General features: G+C 47.5%; 1 protein-coding gene across 2 annotated transcripts in view; it reads left to right on the top strand.

The window, feature by feature from the left end:
* The window catches only part of LOC128843306 (interleukin-20 receptor subunit alpha-like), a 34,942-nt gene extending 13,655 nt beyond the window's left edge, over positions 1 to 21,287 (top strand). For both annotated transcript variants that reach the window (XM_054040061.1, XM_054040062.1), the window contains exons 4-8: positions 126 to 301; positions 8,602 to 8,780; positions 10,452 to 10,596; positions 14,030 to 14,160; positions 18,789 to 21,287. In XM_054040061.1, coding sequence (XP_053896036.1) covers positions 126 to 301; positions 8,602 to 8,780; positions 10,452 to 10,596; positions 14,030 to 14,160; positions 18,789 to 19,715 — 1,558 coding nt within the window. In that variant the 3' untranslated portion in view covers positions 19,716 to 21,287. The remainder of the gene's footprint in view (positions 1 to 125; positions 302 to 8,601; positions 8,781 to 10,451; positions 10,597 to 14,029; positions 14,161 to 18,788) is intronic.
* The last annotated feature ends 1,513 nt before the right edge of the window (positions 21,288 to 22,800 follow it).

Here is a 22,800-nt window from a genome sequence, read left to right as displayed (position 1 = left end):
GCAAGGTCTTTCCTTCTGTAGTCTCCCTGTCTGAGGGGGGATTAAGTGGAGCTGGGAGGAGGTGGTGGGTTAGGGTTGCTGATGGCTCCTTCTTGTTGCGTTACTGTGGCTGCTTCCACATACAGCTCTTCTAACTGGACCAAAGTGGACACCTGTTGGAGGAACAGCACCAGATCATCGCACACATGCAAACTGCACTTCGAAGACATACACAAAATGTACTGGGCCAGGGTGAGAGCCATGGATGGAGCCCAGATGTCCGAATGGGCCATTTCCAATGAACTACAACCGTACAGAGACAGTAAGGACCTTTGGGAGCCCAAGGGCAGGAGGAGGGGCATAGCAGTGAGTGTGTGCAGGGAGATTCCCCAGGGTTTGAGTTCCTGGAGGTGGTGTCCTGTGCTTGCTGGGGGAGCAAGATGGGAGGGGTTTATGGGATGTTTGACACTGATGGGGAAAGCAACGGGGTTCCGAGAAGGTAGGAATGATCTACCAGAGTGGAAGAGGATAGTGATTTAGGTTGCAGTGTTTTGAATAGGCCTGGGGAGTACAGGAAAGATGAAATCCAACTTCTGGGAGAAATTGTGTGTGTGTGTCGGGGGTGGGAAGTTTTGGGTTGGATGGCCGTGGTGGTCACAATCACACCTGGCCTTGGAATCTGTTGAGTCTCCCTGTTCATCCTGTTCTTTCATGGGCCATGCAGAGATCAGGATATGGGGTTGGGAAGGAATTTTTTTCCTTGATGCACAATTGTATTCAGGGCAGGATCCCCTGGGAGAATAACATGAAGGGCAAAGGGGTCCAGGAGAGCTGGCTGTATTTTAAAGAATCCTTATTGAGGTTGCAGGAACAAACCATCCCGATGTGTAGAAAGAGTAGTAAATATGGCAGGCGACCAGCTTGGCTAAACAGTGAAATCCTTGCTGATCTTAAACGCAAAAAAGAAGCTTACAAGAAGTGGAAGATTGGACAAATGACCAGGGAGGAGTATAAAAATATTGCTCAGGCGTGCAGGAGTGAAATCAGGAAGGCCAAATCACACTTGGAGTTGCAGTTAGCAAGAGATGTTAAGAATAACAAGAAGGGTTTCTTCAGGTATGTTAGCAACAAGAAGAAAATCAAGGAAAGTGTGGGCCCCTTACTGAATGAGGGAGGCAACCTAGTGACCGAGGATGTGGAAAAAGCTAATGTACTCAATGATTTTTTTGCCTCTGTCTTCACACACAAGGTCAGCTCCCAGATTGCTGCACTGGGCAGTACAGCATGGGGAGAAGGTGACCAACCCTCTGTGGAGAAAGAAGTGGTTCGGGACTATTTAGAAAAACTGGACGTGCACAAGTCCATGGGGCCGGATGCGCTGCATCCGAGGGTGCTAAAGGAGTTGGCGGGTGAGATTGCAGAGCCATTAGCCATTATTTTTGAAAACTCATGGCGATCAGGGGAGGTCCCAGATGACTGGAAAAAGGCTAATGTAGTGCCCATCTTTAAAAAAGGGAAGAAGGAGGATCCGGGGAACTACAGGCCAATCAGCCTCACCTCAGTCCCTGGAAAAATCATGGAGCAGGTCCTCAAGGAATCAATTATGAAACATTTAGAGGAGAGGAAAGTGATCAGGAACAGTCAGCATGGATTCACGAAGGGGAAGTCGTGCCTGACTAACCTAATTGCCTTCTATGATGAGATAACTGGCTCTGTGGATGAGGGGAAAGCAGTGGATGTGTTATTTCTTGACTTTAGCAAAGCTTTTGATACGGTCTCCCACAGTATTCTTGCCGCCAAGTTAAAGAAGTATGGGCTGGATGAATGGACTGTAAGGTGGATAGAAAGCTGGCTAGATCGTCGGGCTCAACGGGTAGTGATCAATGGCTCCATGTCTAGTTGGCAGCCGGTTTCAAGCGGAGTGCACCAAGGGTCGGTCCTGGGGCCGGTTTTGTTTAATATCTTTATTAATGATCTGGAGGATGGTGTGGACTGCACTCTCAGCAAGTTTGCAGATGACACTAAATTAGGAGGCGTGGTAGATACACTAGAGGGTAGGGATCGGATACAGAGGGACCTAGACAAATTAGAGGATTGGGCCGAAAAAAACCTGATGAGGTTCAACAAGGACAAGTGCAGAGTCCTGCACTTAGGACGGAAGAATCCCATGCACTGCTACAGACTAGGGACCGAATGGCTAGGTAGCAGTTCTGCAGAAAAGGACCTAGGTGTCACAGTGGACGAGAAGCTGGATATGAGTCAACAGTGTGCTCTTGTTGCCAAGAAGGCTAACGGCATTTTGGGCTGTATAAGTAGGGGCATTGCCAGCAGATCGAGGAACGTGATCGTTCCCCTTTATTCGACATTGGTGAGGCCTCATCTGGAATACTGTGTCCAGTTTTGGGCCCCACACTACAAGAAGGATGTGGAAAAATTGGAAAGAGTCCAGCGGAGGGCAACAAAAATGATTAGGGGTCTGGAGCACATGACTTATGAGGAGAGGCTGAGGGAACTGGGATTGTTTAGTCTCCAGAAGAGAAGAATGAGGGGGGACTTGATAGCAGCCTTCAACTACCTGAAGGGGGGTTCCAAAGAGGATGGAGCTCGGCTGTTCTCAGTAGTGGCAGATGACAGAACAAGGAGCAATGGTCTCAAGTTGCAGTGGGGGAGGTCCAGGTTGGATATCAGGAAAAACTATTTCACTAGGAGGGTGGTGAAACACTGGAATGCGTTACCTAGGGAGGTGGTGGAGTCTCCTTCCTTGGAGGTTTTTAAGGCCCGGCTTGACAAAGCCCTGGCTGGGATGATTTAGTTGGGAATTGGTCCTGCTTTGAGCAGGGGGTTGGACTAGATGACCTCTTGAGGTCCCTTCCAACTCTGATATTCTATGATTCTATGATTCTATGATTCTGGTTGTTGGTTTTTTTCCACCTTCCTCTGAAGCATCAGAGATCAGCCCTGGCTAGAGACAGGATACTGGTTGGGGTGGACCAGTGCTCCGAGCTGATACAGAGAATCCTCTGTCTTAGACGCCTGGCTGGTGTGTCTTGCTCACATACTCAAGATCTAACTTATTATCAGACTAGGGGTCAGGAAAGAATTTTGCCCCTGGTCATGCTGGCAAGGACCTTGGAGCTTTTTGTCTTCCTCTGCAGCATGGGGCCATGTCTCACCTGATCAACTCCCTGCTATGGAAGGGCCTCAGGCTCTGGTGACATCTCGGTCTCTCCTGATGCCTGGCCTCACAACAGTTTAGTCTCCTGAGGATTGAAATGCTTGGATTTGACTGAAGTTGTTGGACTCAACACAGTGTGTTTGGGTGGAATTTAATGGCCTGTGCTATTCAGGAGATCAGATTGGATGGTGTAATGGTCCCAGATGGCCTTACACTGTATGAAGTTATGCAAGGGGATCATGAGGCAGTAGTGAGAGTGGATAGAGTGGTCAGAGGAGGGCAGGTGAAATGAGGACATGTTCAGGCCCTGGGAGTGAGAGATTGAAAATAGAGGGAGAGAGAAGGGTTGAGAGCGGGAGCTTGAGAAGTGAGGAGGAGATGGCATCAAGGGGCCAGGTTTACAGATTAAAGGTGGATAGTGAAAAATGCCCCTCTGAGTCAGAGATGGGGTGGAGGAGGAGGCTGGCTGGGAGAAGGTTCTTGCTGGATGGATGTCCTGTCCTTGATGAATCCCATGAGATCCTGGTGAGGGGAGGGGTGAGAGTCCAAGGCAGGGAACATTTTCTCTGGAAAGATGGGGATGCCTCTCTCTGAGCTAATGCAGATTCACATTTTGAATGTGACTGAAGGTGCTGAGATGCCCCAGTGGTGACCACAGCAGACAGCTAGACAGACAGGGACACAAAGAACAGCTGCTGGGCAGGGGTAGACCTAGGAGTCCGTGCAGAGTCATCCTGCCAGAAAGGAGCCAGCTGCTAGCAGAGTCATGCAGAGTCCCAGACAGAGAGAAGGACCAAGTGTCTTCCAAGCCATACTTATGTGTCCCAGAACCTTCCCCCAACCCCACAAGGATGTCCCTGTGGAGAAGTGAATGAGGAGGGTTTGTGCATAGCAGGTTGCCTGAGTCACAGCAGGGGAGGCTGGGGGAGGAGTTTTTTTTCTCATTCTTCCTTGTAACTGCCTTGTGTTGTTTGTAAGCTTTTCTGAGGTCACAACCTGCTCATATCTCATTGTCAGATCTAGGAGAGCTGGTTACTCCGGGCAGTCTCCCCAGGCACTTTCCTGTTTGTAGCCATTCTGCTGTGCCTGCTCTCTCAGGGAAGGCAACGTATCTCAAGTGTTCCTTTAGGTGCGTTTTAGGGCCAGCCAGAGGTGAACAGGGGTATTTTTGAACATGGATTCAGGTGGCATGGCTTCATTCTCTGACTGCAGAGAAGTAAATTAGAAGTAGAGAACTGCCCAGCCAATATGCCTTCACTGTAACTTGTAGGGACCCCATTGAAGGGTGAAAGGTTAGTTCAGTTCCATGCCCATTCATTCCTTGGCCATTTGCTGATATTGCTGTTTGTAATGATGGATTTACATGGTTGACGTATGTCCCACCACTAGGAACTAGACTGAGACCACCTCCTCATATCACATGGGCTGTTCATCATCTGTCAAATGATAACCCCTGTCACTCACTGTCAACCTGATCCTGATTTGAAAACAGCAACCTGGATGAGACAGGACGCAAGCCATTTCCAATCCTAGAGAGACAAGGTGGGATAGGTGACATCTTTTATTGGACCAACTTCTGTTGGTGAGAGACAAGCTTTTTGAGCTCTGTCGAGCTTGTGTTCAGGTCCTGAAGAAGATGAGCTCTGTGTAGCTTGAAAGCTTGTCTCTTTTGCCAACAGAAGTTGGTCCAATAAGAGATATTACCTCACCCACTTTGTCTCTCTAATATCCTGGGATCAGTACAGCTACAACAACAAACAAATTGCCAAGCCTGTAATCCTGGACAGGTAAATTCTGATTCCAGAAGCTTTGTAGATGATAGTATATCAAATAGATGGAGACACCTTGGTTTTCAGATACTAGGTGAAGATGTAGATGTAATACTCTAATTTTTACCTTTTGATCTGAGTAAATTTAACATGGGAGTGAGAGTCTACAGTTGCCACTTGAGGGATTTTGTCTGACAGTAGAAAAGCTCAGCTGCTGTCATGACGTAGTGAGGCACATTGCAGTGAAATATGATGGTTTGTTGTATCGTCATGTTGACATTGTCATGGCTGGATGCAGGGAGAATGTCATACAGCCTTTCGAGGGCCTCAAAAATGACTTCAGGATTTGTGAATGCTCGCAGGTCATCCAGAAGTACAGAAGTGGGTGTCACCCTTTGGTGCCAGGTGCCATGTTTGTGTGGAGAAGTGCCTCTATTTTCTAGACAGAGTTGGAACAAGAAACTATCTGGGGAGGTAAAAGGAGCTCTTGAAGAGCATAAGGTTGGAATTTCTGGCTTCAACTATCTTTAAAAGAAAGGGCGTAGGAATCCCAGCAATAGAGGATGATACCCTTGGAGTCTAGCTGGAGAAGAAGATTGGGCAACGTCTTTTCTGTGTCCAGTCTAGACAGAATTAGATATGGCCAGTCTTCCTGAAAATCCTTGACTGACTTAGATTGTAACCTCTTTGGGGCCCAGACCAACTTTCCATTATATGCAGTGTAACTGAGACACCTCCAGGGTGTGGTGTTCTGTCCCCTCTAATGGCACCAAGACCACTGAGAGAGATAGAGATATATAAAGTCTGCTCTACAGCCTTAGCTAAGAGCCAGTTGGCTTTTAGCTCATGCGGTAGAAGCTCATGCACTAAACTCTAGAGGTCCCAGGTTTGATCCCACCCACTGGGGTCTGGCAATGTTACAACAGCGCCTAGCACAATGAGGCTCCAGTCCTAGAATAGAGCATCTGAGCACTATAGTAATACCAATAGTAATTAATAAATCCTGGGCACAAATCCCTATAAAAATTGTGAACTTGTGAATCTCAGTGAAAGGGAAGTGTTATGATACTTTGCAGAAAATATTCCAGAGAACACTGCCAAGCAGAATTAGGGACATCTCTGGACTAGAGACATTTCTTAGCATTTAAAAAAAAATCCTGTGTTTTTAATCTCTCCAATGGCTTTTGAGTGTGCAGTTTCCATGTCCCATATTATGTGCCCATCGGTTGGTTTTGGTTAAGACATTAGCAAAAGCTGAAACACAGTGGTTAGCACTGCAGTTGCCACTCTTGCAGTATATTTGCACTGAGCATGCTCACACTGTTGCATGTTGGTTGGTATGTGTAGTGTGTGTGTAAAGGCTGCATATTGAATAGGGCTGATTAACTGAGGACAGGTGCATCACTGTTTGGGAAGGAATGGCAAAGGGGATGGGGATTAAAAGTGGTTGGTGCCACTATTAACTGAGTTAATGCCTCTTTCCTTTATTCCAAGCTTTCTGCTATTGTACTCTATCTCGGATGTTCAAGTGAAACAAAAACATAGTCGCTTTGGGAACTTCTTGTTTCATTGTAAAACTCATGACTTAATGGGGAAAAAGAGCTGGAATAAATGGACTGAAACACACTGTCTGAAAATAACCCAGTTAAAGGATTCTGTTACTGACTGAAACTCCTACTGAGCTTTGACAGTGAAGCAAGGGAGTGTGAGATGGAGAGCTAGATTCACTTCCCTTTCAATGGTGCTGGGTTGAACTATCCAGATCAAACCAAAGTTAAGAGCAGTGAGGGAGCCATAGAGACTGGATCTTCCGCTGGCCACGCAGTCCTTCCAGGTGATGTGTGGAATAGCCCAGGATGGAATAACAGTATTAAGTCCTAGGTAGGATGGAACAGAATAGCACAGAATAGTCAGGGATTGAATTTCCCCCATAGGAGCGTTTGCTTAGGACAAGGCTGGGGTTCATTGGTGGAGCAATGGAGGTACTGAATAATCACCCTGACTGAATAAATTCTCCTCTTGCTCCCAGGCTGAGGATTTGTGACTGACACAGTGAATCCACACAAAGATGGAATTCTAGAGACAATTGAAAATTTTCTATTGCAAAAGGCTAGGGTTAGGGTTAGTCCAATTGAAAATAGCTTTTTGATGAACTGACAGTTTTTTGCAGACATTTCTAGTTTGGGATTATCAGTTTTTTGACCAAAACCTGAAAAAAATGTAGAAACATTTCAATGAAAGTGGGGGGGGGGGTCAATTTCATTGAAATGATACACTGGGGGGAAAATAATTTCCTAAGCAACTCTACTGAAATCCTATCATCCCAGGAGCTGGGTGTCTCTTCAGGATTGAGTAATCCTGAAGACCAAGTCCCATCTCAGGTCTCTATGTGCAGCCAGAGCTTGAGCCTTAGCTCTACTTGAAGATTTATTTTATACTATAACTCCAAGTCTGAGTTGTAGAGTCCTGCTGGGAAAAGCCAGCCCATCTGGCTCTTGAGATAAAATACGCTCAATCCTTCTGCCCAACAAGGCTATGAGCTACAGTAGTGGTCTCCAACCTTTTTACACCCAAGATCACTTTTTGAATCTAAGGGCAACCCAGAATCTACCCCACCCCTTTCCCAAGGCCCTTCCCCTTCCCCAAAGCCCCGCCTTGCTCACTCCATCCCCCCCTCACTCTGTCGCTTGCTCTACTCCACCCTCACTCACTTTCACCGGGCTGGGGTAAGGGGTTGCGGTTTGGGAGGGGGTGTGGGCTCTGGGCAGGGGCCGAGGGGTTTGCAGTGTGGGAGGGGGCTCTGGGCTGAGTTGGGGCAGGGGGCTGGGGTACAGGAGGGGGTGAGGGGTGCAAGCTCTAGGAGGGAGTTTGGGTTCAGGAGGGGATCCGGGCTGTTGCAGAATGTTAGGGTGCAGGAGGGGGTATGGGGTGCTGGCTCCAGGAGGGGGCTCGATGCTGGGGGTTGGGATGCAGGAGGGGGTACAGGGTGCTGGCTCTGGGAGGGGGCTCAGGGTGGGACTTGGGGTGTAGGAGGGGATTCAGGTGCAGGAGGGAGTATGGGATGCTGGCTCCAGGAGGGGGCTCAGGGCTGGGGGTTGGGGTGCGGCCACTTCTGGGAGCAGCATAGGGCCAGGATAGGCAGAGCGTCTGCCTTAGTGGCAGCCCCACTGCACTGCCGGAGATCGCGATCAACTGGGAGATCCTCTAGGACTACTTGGTGACCACTGAGCTACAGAGTTCCAGTGGAATATTCAAAAATTCCTTGGACACTTAAATTCCTTGGACTTTCAGGCTGCCTAGAGGCAGCAGTAGGCTTAATGAGGCCTGAGATGAGTGTAATCTGAGAAGCACAGAGCAGGTTGACAGGAAACAGGTGCTAATGGGAAGAAGTGAGGTTTTTTACCCACGAAAGCTTATGCCCAAATAAATCTGTTAGTCTTTAAGGTGCCACCGGACTTCTTGTTGTTTTAATGGGTGGTAGTCAACTGAAAATTTGCAATAGTTTCTGTAGCTTCCAGACGTGGCATATGTCACCACCGGACAGCACTACTGCCAGACCTACCATGAGAGAGGATGAAGTTACCAAACTCTAGACAGGAATCTACAAAAAAAGAAGGTGATTAGTTCTAAGAAAATAAGTAGCCTGACAGTTGTGCCTTTTCTCTTTGATTTTCACAGCGATTGTGGGTCCCCCGATCCTGACTCTTATGCTGGTGAATGAGAATCTGACCGTAATTCTGTCCATGCCACTCACCCCTTATCGCAGGAGAAATGGCACTTACAAGTCAGTCCAGAAAGTGCTACTGAACTGGAAGTACCGGATCAGCCTTTCCGAAAAGGGTGTTCACATCAACAATGTAAGCAACAACATTCACAGTGTGTTGGGAGGAGAAGAGGAGGTTACACACTTCTGTGTGATGTGAGGATGGGCAGAGTGGTGGGTGATTTCAGATATTATGCTGGGTGAACCTCACAGGGGGCAGGGGTTGGGTTTGTTTTGGATAGAAGAATGTCAAAGTTTGGATGCTTATTTGAGCTTCCTGAGTCAGCAACATTGGGTTGGAAATCTTATGGAATCAGGCTTACTGGTCCTTCAACTTCTGATCCCAGCTGGCACCCTTCCTGGTGGTGGTTTGGTACCTCTGGTTCTGGGACGCAGATGTTTGGAGATGGGCAAGAAACTACTCTTGTGGACATTTCAAAAGGGATTGAGTTTGTTTCTAGAACTGGGTTCTAGCAAAAGCTTGAGGATAGGGGTGGTTTCTTATTTTTCCAAACTAGTTCACCCATCCCTAATCAGGAGATGGAGAGGGAACTCTTGTAAGTGAAGGGCAGAGAGACTGGAATGCTCAGAAGCCATTAAATGGCATGTGTAAAGACATCAAGAACAGAAATGTGGACAGAACTATGGATTAGGTATGGAAAGTACTTATTAGAGGTGATTAAAGACCCCTGAGTGATGGGGTAACATAATCTGCACTGGAACTAGCTGACAGGTAGCTGCAGAGAGCAAAATGCAGAGTCAGGAAAGATCCAGAGAAAGGCAATGAAGAGAGACTGACAGAGCAAGAGTAGTTAAGTCAGAGAAGAGTTGAGGAAGAGAGGGTGTGACAGAGATATATAAAGTAATGAATGTGAGGGACTGGTAAATCAGACACTTCTATTTTCTCTTTCTCCTAATGCAAAGGGGACACTAAGTGGAATGAAAAGGCAGCAAGTTTCAAACTGACATAAATAAATGTTCTTTTTGCATAATGAACACATCGGATTCCTTGCTACAAGATACTGAAACTAACAGCTCAACAACGTTCCAGAAAGCATTAGACATTGGGCTACTGTGTTCATCAATAAGAAAAATGACTGAAATTACATTAGCTAAGATAAAAATGCACATGGGATATTAACATGCATAAATCAGCCACTACCTATTTCTTCAAAGGAAGAAACTGATCCCACAGCCATGTTATTGCGGAATGATCCATTGGGGAGGTTTTAGACCAGGGGTGGGCAAACTTTTTGGCCTGAGGGCCGCATCAGGGACTAGAAATTATATGGCGGGCTTTGAATGCTCACAAAATTGGGGTTGGGGTGTGGGAGGTGGTGCGGGCTCTGGGGTGGGGCTGGGGTGAGGAGTTTGGGGTGTAAGAGGGTGCTCTGGGCTGGGACCGAGGAGTTCGGAGGGCAGAAGGGGGATTAGGGCTGGGGTAAGGGTGCAGGTTCTGGATGGGGTTGTTGGCTCTGGGGTGGGGCTGTGGATGAGGAGTTTGGGGTGCAGGAGGGTGCTCTGGGCTGGGATCAAGGGGTTTGGAGAGCGGGAGGGGGATCAGGGCTGGGGCAGGGGGTTGGGGCATGGGGAGAGGCTCAGGGGGTGCAGGGTCTGAGCGGCACTTACCTCAAGTGACTCCTGGAAGCAGTGGCATATCCCTTCTCCAGCTCCTATGTCATGAAGGTAACATGAGTGAATTTTTGCTCCATGATGCAGTTGTTAGGCAGGTGCTATCATGGCAATGTCTCTGTCTCTCCTTAAGGTGTCCTTTCAGCCAGAGGGCAAGATAACTTCGCACACATTTGAGTATCTGAAACCAAATACCGATTATTGTGTCACAGCCCGTGTGGTCAGACAGCAAAGCAAGGTGTCTGTGCAATGTATCAAGACTCCAGACAGTCCAGCAGGTAAGACAGCTCCAGGGCAGTGCCACTGCTGTATTCCCTGTTCAGACTTCTGGTTTAGATCTGGGGATGGATTGATTGGTCAGGGCCATGGCCATCAAGTACAACAGAGACGGAGAATTGAGTCTGTGAGCAGGGCCGGCTCTGGCTTTTTGGCCGCCCCAAGCAAAAAAAAAAAAAAAATGGGGCGGCCAGAACGGCAAAGCAAAAAAATACCTGCGGTGCGGCCGGAGCGCGGGTGCAGGGGGAACCGGCTAGCGGAGGGGAGGGAGAGGGAGCGGGTGGGAGAGAGAGAGAGAAGGGGGGTGGCCAGGGCTACAGGGGGGCGCTACCACGCGGTCCCTCCCACCGTGCCGCACCGCCTGCCGGGAGGGCTCCGCGGAGGGAAGGTCGAGGACTGCTCTGCCAGGCTTGCTGCAATGCGCTCCAGTCCTCCACGCTGCCACCCCCTACAGGGCGGCCGGAGTGGAACAAAAAAAACCCAACCAAACAAAAAAAAAGCAGCCATGCCACCCAAGGATTGGGCCGAATGCCACCTCGTTCAATCTGTCGCCCCAAGCACCAGCTTGCTCGGCTGGTGCCTGGAGCCGGCCCTGTCTGTGAGAGGATGGTGACCTGATAGGCTGTGTGATTGAATTTGTTGAATCTGCAGAGCCCCATGAGCATAGAGAGTCATTGCTCCCACGCATAGGTATGCGCAGCACATTTCATTAGGGTGTGCACCCAGGGAGCCCGCCCCCACCCTGCCCCCATCCTCTCCCTCCTACTTCCCACCCCCTGACTTCCCCCCTGCTCCTTGTCCCCTGACTACCCCCTCCTGGGACCCCTACCCCTAACTGCCCCCCAGGACCCCACCCCCTATCTAAGCCTCCCTGCTTCTTGTCCCCTGAGTGCCCCCCTAGGACTCTATGCCCTATCTGTCCCCTGACTGCCATGACCCTTATCCACACCCTCGCCCCCAGACAGACCCCCAGGACTCCCTCGCCCCATCCAACCACTCCCCGCCCCCTGACAGGACCCCAGAACTCCCGACCCATACAACCCGCCCTGCTCCCTGCCTGCCCCAACCCCTCTCCACACCCCTGCCTCCTGACAGGCCGCCCCCCAGAACTCCCAACTCATCCAACCCCCCCCAGCTCCTTGTCCCCTGACCACCCCCTCCAGAGACCTCCCACCCTAACTGCCCCCCCAGGACCCTCCTTGCTCCCTGTCCTGACCCCTATCCACCCCCTGCCCCCTGACAAACCCCGGGACTCCCATGCCCCATCCAACCCTCCCATGCTCCCTGACTGCCCCCTCCAGAGACCCCCCACCCCTAACCACCTCCCTGGGACCCCACCCACTATCCAATCCACCCTGCTCCCTGTCCCCTGACTGCCCCCCCTTATCCAACCCCCCCCCCCCGGCCCTGGACCCCTTACCATGAGGCTCCTAGCAACATGTTTGGCTTCGCGCAGAGCCAGACACGCTGCCCCGCAGGAGCGGGCAGCCCTGCCCCTCAGAATGCTGCGTGTGCGGCGGCATGGCTCCAGATGGGCGGGGAGCATGTCTGCCTCCCCGCGGAGCCAAACACTGTCCCACGGGAACGCGCAGTCCCGGCCCCCACAGCACTGTGCGTACGGCGGCATGGCTCCAGGGGAGGGGTCAATGCAGGGGAGGGGCCGGCGACTTGCTGTGCTCGGCCACACGCTGCGGCCTGGGAGCGCAGACCCCGCAGCTTGCCATGCTGGGAGAGTGGGGCCATTTGCCCACCCCTGCATTAGGGTGTGCCTGGGCACACCCGGCACACCCCGTGCGCACGCCTATGCTCCCACAATGTAACATGGCTGGAGGTTTGCTAAGCATTCCAAACCATGTTGTTTCTGAGGGTAGCCATTTAGAGATGATAAAGAGTTAACTACAGATGGCATGTTGTGCCCCTCTTACCTGGATTGCAAATAGCACTCAGGTGCTAACGTCCTCCCACCCACCCTGTAGCATGTCTGGCCATTGAACAAGACCCAGCTGTGGGCATGTTCCGGTAGGAGAACAAATAGAATAATAGAATTTCAGGGTTGGAAGGGACCTGAGGATGTCATCTAGTCCAACCCTCTGCTCAAAGCAGGACCAATCCCCAACTAAATCATCCCAGCCAGGATTTTGTCAAGCCTGACCTTAAAAACCTCTGAGGAAGGAGAATCCACCACCTCCCTAGGTAACCCATTCCAGTGCTTCACCACCCTCCTAGTGAAAAAGTTTTTCCTAATATCCAACCTAAACCTCCCCCACTACAACTTGAGACCATTACTCCTTGTTCTGTCATCTGGTACCACTGAGAACAGTCTAGATCCATCCTCTTTGGAACCCCCTTTCAGGTAGTTGAAAGCAGCTATCAAATCCCGCCTCATTCTTCTCTTCTGCAGACTAAACAATCCCAGTTCCCTCAGCCTCTCCTCATAAGACATGTGCTCCAGGTCCCTAATCATTTTTGTTGCCCTCCACAGGACTCTTTCCAATTTTTCCACATCCTTCTTGTAGTGTGGGGCCCAAAACTGGACACAGTACTCCAGATGAGGCCTCTCCAATGTCGAATAGAGGGGAATGATCACGTCCCTTGATCTGCTGGCAATGCCCATACTTATACAGCCCAAAATGCCATTAGCCTTCTTGGCAACAAGGGCACACTGTCGACTCATATCCAGCTTCTGGTCCACTGTAACCCCTAGGTCCTTCTCTGCAGAACTGCTGCCTAGCCATTCTATCCCTAGTCTGTAGCAGTGCATGGGATTCTTCCGTCCTAAATGTAGGACTCTGCACTTGTCCTTGTTGAACCTCATCAGATTTCTTTTGGCCCAATCCTCTAATTTGTCTAGGTCTCTCTGTATCCTATCCCTACCCTTCAGCATATTTACCACTCCTCCCAGTTTAGTGTCATCTGCAAACTTGCTGAGGGTGCAGTCCACACCATCCTCTAGCAAAGGAGAGCAAAGTCTGCATGATGCAAGAGTGACTTGCAGGCTCCAAGAGGAGCACAGCTATCATGAAGGATTTGCCAGTGGCTCAGCCACTAGAGCTGCTTTGGACCAGTGGCCCTCATTGGAGATGGGGTAGGAGGCACACTTTGCTACATCTGCTCAGAAAACCTGTACATCAGTGGACGAGTACAAGTCCAGTGTTAAAATAATGAGGAGCAGGGGGAGTGCAGTTCTCCCTCTCCCCTCATTCTCTACAGCCCATGGTGCAGCAAGGGCACCCTTTCAGTCAGTGACCACGCCCCAGCTGGCTAATGAGGGGGCGCAGAGTAGCACCTCCTTTGGTGTAAGTGACGGGGGTAACTCACACTGCTTGGTATGACACCCATGTGGCGTGTAGCAGTCCGAGTGATCAGGCCCCGAAAGGTGGCTCAGTGTGAGCATTTCTCCCTCCCCCCGCTTGAACTGTTCTTAATTCTTTTCAGATTTCCTCTGGGACCTTGTTCTTGTTCTGGTTGCCCTCCTCATGCTGCTTCTGCTGAGCGCCGTTTGCTTCTATTTCCTCAAGCTCTACATGTATTCAAGCATCTCGAAAATGCCCTTCCCCAAAACACTGGTGAGTGAGCAACAACTCCTGTCAAGCGTCAGTAAATGGCACTGTATTGTTACACTGCCGAGGCCATGCAGCAGCTAGGCTGTGCACTGGCTGGACATCCCAAGCCCTGTAATTCTTACAGAGCATGCCTCCTGTTCTGGAACTGGCAGCTCTTGGGTCGCTCTGCTGGGCTGTGAATTCACACGGATATGTTTGGTAGGGATGAACAGTGATTGACTAGGGAATCGTTGAGTGAATGAAATACCTAACGGAGAGCACTGGAGGGAGTTTCGGGAATGAGACAAGAGGGGAAGAATGGAGAATAACAAAGAGGGTGGAGCTGAGATATTTTCTAAGTAGGGCTGTCAATTAATCGCAGTTAACTCAAGCGATTAACTCAAAACAAATTAACTCATATAAAAAAGTTAATCACGATTAATCACAGTTTTAATCACACTGTTAAATAATAATAAAATACCAACTGAAATGTATTATAAATATTTTGGATGTTTTTTCTACATTTTCAAATATATATTGATTTCAATTGCAACACAGAATACAAAGTGTACAGTGCTCACTTTGTATTATTATTCTTGATTACAAATATTTTCACTGTAAAAAGATAAACAAAAGAAATACTATTTTTTCAATTCACCTCATGCAAGTACTGTAGTGCAATCTCTTTATCATGAAAGTGCAATTTACAAATCTAGATTTTTTTGTTACATAACTGCACTCAAAAACAAAACAGTCTAAAACTTTAAAGCCTACAAGTCCACTCAGTCCTACTTCTTGTTCAGACAATCACTAAAACAAACAAGTTTGTTTACATTTACGGGAGGTAATGCTGCCTGATACTTATTTACAATGTCACCTGAAAGTGAAAACAGGTGTTCGCATGGCACTGTTGCAGCTGGCATTGCAAGGTATTTACGTGCCAGATATGCTAAACATTTGTATGCCTCTTCATGCTTTGGTTTGAAGGTTGCACTATCTTTTGGTTTTTTTACAGTGCAAAAATTTGTAATAAAAATAATTATATAAAGTGAGCACTGTATTCTGTGCTGTAATTGAAATCAATATATTTCAAAATGTAGAAAACCATCCAAAAATATTTATACTAAATTTCAATTGGTATTCTATTATTGTTTAACAGTGTGATTAAAATTGTGATTAATCACAATTAATTTTTAATTGGATTAATTTGTTCTGAGTTAATTGGTTGAATTATCTGTGATTAGTTGACAGCCCTAGTGCTAACTACTTACGTTAAACATTTGTAAATTGTATGGTAGAGATTGCACTACAGTACTTGTATGAAGTGAATTGAAAAATACTATTGCTTTTGTTTATCACTCACCATGGCCAACAAAATGGCAGATGACATTCAATGTTGATAAATGCAAAGTAATCATAGAGTCATAGAGTCATAGACTTTAAGGTCAGAAGGGACCATTATGAATATCTAGTCTGACCTCCTGCACAATGCAGGCCGCAGAATCTCACCCACCCACTCCCACAACAAACCCCTAACCTATGTCTGAGTCATTGAAGTCCTCAAATCATGGTTTAAAGTTTTCAAGGTGCGAATCCTCTAGCAAGTGATCCGTGCCCCACGCTGCAGAAGAAGGCAAAAAAACCCCAGGGCCTCTGCCAATCTACCCTGGAGGAAAATTCCTTCCCGACCCCAAATATGGCGATCAGCTAAACCCTGAGCATGTGGGCAAGACTCACCAGCCAGACACCCAGGAAAGAATTCTCTGAAGTAATTCAGATCCCACCCCATCTAACATCCCATCACAGGCCATTGGGCATATTTACCGCTAATAGTCAGATCAATTAATTGCCAAAAATAAACTTATCAAGGTTAGTCTTGAAGCCAGATACAGTAACTCCTCACTTAAAGTTGTCCCAGTTAACGTTGTTTCGTTGCTGATCAATTAGGGAACATGCTCATTTAAAGTTGTGCAATGCTCCCTTCTAACATCGTTTGGCAGCCGCCTGCTTTGTCTACTGCTTGCAGGAAGAGCAGCCCATTCTAGCTAGCTGGTGGGGTCTTGGAACCAGGGTGGACCGGCAACCCCCATATCAGCTCCCTGCTCCCCTAAGTTCCCTCTGCTGCAGCCACCCAGCAGGCTAGCAATTGCAGCTGCCCTCCCCCCACTGCCATGTGCTGCTCCTGCCCTCTGCCTTGGAGCTGCTCCCTGAGACTCCTGCTTGCTGTGCAGGGGAGAGGGAAGAAAGTGGGGAGCTAATGTCAGGGTTTCCCCCTCCCCCCTGCTCCTGCACCCCGCTTACCCCATCTTCCATAAAGCAGGGGGGACACACCAGGGCTCAGGACAGAGGGAGCTTGCAGCAGCTGGTCTCAGCAAGCTGATCTAATTAACAAGGCAGTGCACTTAAAGGGGAAATGCGCATATCTCTCTCTCACACATACCCCATCCCTCCATTCCTGCTGCCTTGTAGAGTGAGAGTTAACCCTTGAGGGCTCAGCCAATTATTAGTTCATCATTTAGCAGTAAGGGAAATATCCCATGCTCTGACTCCTCCACCTCAACCAAGCGTCACAATCATCATCACTGTGTACCAGTATTAAATTGTTTGTTTAAAACTTATACTGTGTGTGTGTGTGTATATATATATGATATAGTCTTTTGTCTGGTGAAAAATTTTTCCCTGGAACCTAACCCCCTCATTTACATTAATTCTTATGGGGAAATTGGATTTGCTTAACATCGTTTTGCTTAAAGTCGCATTTTTCAGGAACATAACTACAACGTTAAGTGAGGAGTTACTGTATGTCTTTTACCCCCACTGCTCCCCTTAGAAGGCTGTTCCAGAACTTCACTCCTCTGATGGTTAGAAATCTTTGTCAAATTTCAAGTCTATACTTTCTGATGGCCAGTTTATATCCATTTGTTCATTGGAAAACATCCACAATGGAAAACATAATCCCAACTATACATACAAAATGATGGGCTCTAAATTAGCTGTTACCACTCAAGAAGGAGATCTTGGAGTCATTGTGGATAGTTCTCTGAAAACATCTGCCCAATGTGCAGCGGCAGTCAAAAAAGCAAACAGAATGTTAGGAACCATTAAGAAAGGGGTAGATAATAAGACAGAAACTATTATAATGCCGCTATATAAATCCATGGTACGCCTATACCTCGAATACTGTATGCAGTTCTGGTTGCCCCTTCTTAAAAAAAAAAAAAAAATTAGAATTGGAAAAGGTAGAGAGAATGGCAACAAAAATGATTAGGGGTATGGAACAGCTTCCATATGAGGAGAGATTAGTAAGACTGGTACTTTTCAGCTCAGAGAAGAGATGACTAAGGGGGGATATGATAGAGATCTATAAAATCATGACTGGTGTGGAGAAAGTGAATAAGGAAGTGTTATTCACCCCTTCACATAACACAAGAAGCAGGGGTCACCCAACGAAACTAATAGGCAGCAGGTTTATAACAAACAAAAGGAAGTACTTCTTCACAACGCACAGTCAACCCTGTGGAACTTATTGCCAGGGGATATTGTGAAGGCCAAGATTATAATGGGGTTCAAAAATAGAATTAGTAAGTTCATGGAGGATAGATTCATCAGTGGCTATTAGCCATGATGGGTAGAGATGATGGGGGGAGGGATAGCTCAGTGGTTTGAGCATTGGCATGCTAAAGTTGTGAGTTCAATACTTGAGGGGGCCACTTAGGGATCTGGGGCAAAATCAGTACTTGGTCCTGCTAGTGAAGGCAGGGGGCTGGACTTGATGACCTTTCAGGGTCCCTTCCAGTTCTAGGAGATAGGTATATTTCCATATATAGTTAAATTTAAAAAACCCATGCTCTTTGTGTGTCTTAGCCTCTGACTGCTGGAACTGGACATAGGTGTAGTTTGATGTCTATATTGCGGGGGAGGGGGCAGCTCCAGCTAGGACAACAGGGCCTGGCGTGGGGGGCAAATTCTGCCCCGAGGCTTGCAGTTGGGGGCGGGGGGGGGCAATACCCCCTCCTCAAACTGCACCCATGCTGGATGACAGGGATGGATCACTCAATAATTGCCCTGTTCTGAACATTCCCTCTGAAGCACCTGGCACTGGCCACTGTCAGAAGACAGGACACAGGGCTAGATGGACCATTGGTCTGACCCAGTATGGCCGTTCTTACGATATGTTAGTGACGAGAGTGGTATAAATGACTAGGCAGGGAGACAGTTTCACTCGTGTCTCATTTTGAGACAGTCCTTTACAGAGGGTAGTGTCAGATTGTTTTCCTATTCCCTGCCAGTTTATGTACTGGAAGTTATTGTTGCAGTCATAAGTTTATGCTGGAAAGTAGAGTCGTTTCAGCTGAAACTGATACATGTGTAGTAACTAGGAACAGGGGAATGGGAATGAATTGCTGTGGCTGTTACTGGTGTCAACCATGAGAGACTCACTTTAGCAAACAAACCACTCCAGAAGGTTTCTCTTGTGGTTTATGATTTCACTGGGCAGTTCCTCACGGTTGTGGGGCTTCGGGGTGCAGTTCTCCACAGTTGGAGATACTGTAGTTTATTCATGTGTTGAAGCACATGTCTGTGGTGCTCATTGCCATCATATGTGAGTCTCTGTTATTGCTTTGTATTGATTTGTTGTTCATTTTTGGCAGGCTATTCTGAATGAAGAGCTAAATGTGAACCTCTGGAACAAATCACTTGCCCATGACCTCGAGGGTGCCTCTATCACGCTGATCTCAGTGGCTGGGCTTGCCTCCAGTGGTAACTCCCCAGTGGAGCAAGAAAGACTCCAAATCCAGCTACTTCCGGAAGACTGCCAGGCCTGGAAGGAGGCAGGTTACTGTGCTAATGGGTTTAGTCCAGGCTACTGTGAAAACGTGGTCTCTTCCAGTTCCTCGGGCCAGCTGGAGTTTGCTGGAACTGTAGACTCTGAAGCCCCCTTGTCATCAGCAGGACAGATGAAGGATGGATATGCAGGTGAAGGGAACTACAGGACAGCTCTGGAGGCCCAGCTTCCCATGGGCCAGTTGGTGTTTTCTGAGCAGCTACCTCCAGTGTCAGCAGCACTGGCCAGAGATGGTTATATGAGTGACAGGGACTACCGGCCTTGCTCAGAGATTCAAATTCCTCTGCACCTCCAGGTTTATTGCAAGTGCTCATCTCCAGTATCAGAAACCTGCAGTGTTTCACCACCAACCTGCAGCCTCAGGGACCTTAAAAAGAACACTGATGGCAAGAGTAGAGGGTGGCCACCCATGGACTGGGTTGATATTCCTCTCAGCTCTGTGAAACTGCAGGTCAATGAAGAAACACAAAACTACCTTGCTCCTTTTCCCAGGCACTTGTACAGTCACACTGCCGATAAGACAATGAAGGACAGCAAAGCAGACTTGTCAAGGTTGGGTCAGAGTGATGTAGAACAGCATGAGTACCTACCTGTGAGCCAAGAGCAGCATGGCCTCCCAGAGCACACAGAGCTTAGCGATGACCCCAGTGGGGAGCCGTACCCAAAGACTGATGACACTAAGATCACGACTTTCTATAGCTATGAATTACGCCCTCAAGTGCTTGTCCTGTAGCTAATGATGCTGGAGCTGGAAAGAAGACATTAGTGTACAGGGAGATTTCCCATATGTTTATCCACGTGCAGGGGGTCTGATTCTGGACTCACTTGTAGTGGTGTGAATCAAGATTGACTCCACTGAAGTGTTATATACATAAAACCAGTAAGATCAGACTCTGGAATTAGGCTGAAACCAAAACCCTAGCTCCATGAACCTTCACCTCTGAACAGCAGCCCCGCAGTTGGAAGTTCACTGCCCCAGGCGATTGGACTTGGCTAAGTGACCAATAGAGATAGTTTGACCTGTGAATTTAGATACAGCCTTTTGGTTCAGGCCCACCTGCAATAGAAACCAGCGGAGGCCTATGGTTTTGTCTGAGTTTTAGTGTGAGTTTGTGGGTCCATCTGAACCTGAAACTTAAGGAAAACATAAGGTATGTGAAACCCACACAAAGCAAAAATAAGGGAAAGGCTCTGAGTGGTTCCTGAGACCTGATCGACTCACATTTCTCATACAGCTTTAGTGACAGACAAACTAAGGGGGTGACTTTCTCTCTAGTATATGTATATATCTGACATGAAGCTGGAAACATTGAATGTACATTGTAAGTATCTCTTTCTTAGAACACTAATTTATTATGGAAATGTCTCTCTTTCATGCTCTGTCTTCTGCGTCACGCAAGATCAGTCCAGTTTTGCATACATTACACAAAGCTATAATATGCTGCAGCAAATGTATGAGAAATATACTAGGAAAATTGGGGGTTTCCCTATGGGGAAAGGGAGCCACTTGCTTTTCAGAACCTGCTTTATGTGTTGCCATCACCTGTGAAAAGATAGTTGTTTCAATAACTGTTTTATAACAACAGTTGGTTGGTTTTTATTCCCTTCCCTGCTCCAGAATTTTGCGGTTATTTTGGGGTTAGAGTAATGGGTTCTGTTATCATCTTTTGCTAACTATCTGATCTGTTTCTGAGGTTGCACTCCAGATTAGCTCCATGGATGAAATCCTTGCTCCACTGATGTCAGATTTCACCCATGCTATATGCAATATGAACTTTGATAGATTGTAAGCCCTGGAGCATAGTAAGGAGATACCTGTCAACACCAGGCTGGTGGGGGAAAATCCAAGAAGGCCCTGTGGAAGAAGGGGGCAGGGTAGAAATGGTATCAGAGAACAGGGGAGAAAGAAAAATCCTGGCTGTCCTACGTTTTGTTGATTCCCTTGTTTTAATGAGAGTTTGCTGACTGATGCATGAGTCTTCCCCAATATTTGAGGTGACAAAAGCGCATTCCTTCTCTGTAACCCTCTGTAGGGGCTTTGGGTGAAAACACCATCTTAGCCTTAGGAACAGGGGCATTCCGAAGATGCTATATTAATTGATTCATCATCCTGCTCTCTGGCTTTCTCTTCTGCTCTGTCTGCCCCTTTCTCTCTGAAAGCCCTTTGTTCACAGATGTACAATTGGCACCTGGCTATGTGGTTGGAATGCCCTTTTCCACTGATCTCCACATGCATTGATACCAGGCCTCATTTCATTCTGAAATCTGGGATTAGCTGATTCATCTGAAGAACATATCGCACCACAGTGTAATTTTTCTGGCATACGAGATCTTGAAGGCAGGGAAAGGGGGCTACCCAAAGGGGTCCTTCCTGACTCACATCAGAAACAGGAGATGAAAGCATCAAGCACTTTACCTTCCCCTGCCAGGTTTTCACAGCACTTCCATGAGCAAGTATGAGACATGGGGCCCATCTTCTGGAAGTGAATTGTGTTTGGGACATGTGCTAGGCATGACCTCCTCAAGTGAGAGTCTCAAAGAGACCTAAAGGAATCAGGCACCCATTTCCTTTAGACCCCATTGAAAATCCCACCCCCATGGTGTCATGGTTTCCTAAGGCTACATCTGCACTGAAACCCCTCACTCCAGCAGCAGCGAGTAGGGGGATGCGAGAAGGAGTCATCCACATAGGGGGGAAATACCAAAAAACCTACCACAATAGCATTTAACTTCAAAAAGGGGAACTACAAAACAGTGAGGAAGCTAATTAAATGGAAAATAAAAGGAACAGTCACAAGAGTGAAATGCTTGCAAGCTGCATGGAAACTTTAAAAACACCATAATAGAAGTTCAAAGTAAATGTATACCTCAAATAAACAAAAAAGTATGAGAATCAAAAAAAAAAAAAAAAAAAAAAAAAGCCACCATGGCTAAACAATAGAGTAAAAGAGCGGTTAAAAATTGGAAGTCAAATCCTACTGAGAAAAAGAGAAAGCAACATAAATTCTGGCAAATCAAGTTTAAAACTATAATTAGTCAGGCCAAAAAATATTCAAAGAGCAACTAGCAAAAGAAACAAAAACTAACAGCATTTTTTTTTTTTTGGTATTTCCCCCCTATGTGGATGACTCCTTCTCGCATCCCCCTACTCGCTGCTGCTGGAGTGAGGGGTTTCAGTGCAGATGTAGCCTTAGGAACCCATGACACCAGGGGGGTGGGATTTTCAATGGGGTCTAAAGGAAATGGGTGCCTGATTCCTTTAGGTCTCTTTGAGACTCTCACTTGAGGAGGTCATGCCTAGCACATGTCCCAAACACAATTCACTTTATAGTATATAGTAATGTATATAGTACATTACGAAGAATAGAAGTGCATAGGAAAAGCCACATTGGCCAGACCTATGGTCCCTCTACTCAAGTATCCTTTTTCCAACAGTCGCCAATGCTGGATGCTTCATAGATTCAGCAAGTCCAAGGCCAGAAGGGCCCACTGGAATCATCTAGTCTGACCTCCTGTGTGAAACAGGCCAGAGACCTGCCCCACGGTAATTCCTAGGGCAGAGCTTTTAGAAAAACAGCCCATCTTGTTTGAAAACTTGTCAGACAATGGTACTGGAAACCTCTGAACATCTTTAATTATGCAAGTCCATAGCATGGTGTGGAGTGGGGTGAGTGAGGGGGGAGATTTATTTGTACAGAAGCTTGTTAGCTTTTTTATTTAAATTATACTAAAAAGCTACATAATTAAATATACTTATATCTGACCTTAACCAGATAACATCAACAGATGCATAATGGACTGTGAAGTCATTACAGAGC

The sequence above is a fragment of the Malaclemys terrapin genome, chromosome 9 (genome assembly GCF_027887155.1).
Source record: "Malaclemys terrapin pileata isolate rMalTer1 chromosome 9, rMalTer1.hap1, whole genome shotgun sequence".
NCBI lineage: Eukaryota > Metazoa > Chordata > Testudines > Emydidae > Malaclemys > Malaclemys terrapin.
This window is presented reverse-complemented; position numbering and strand designations above follow the sequence as displayed.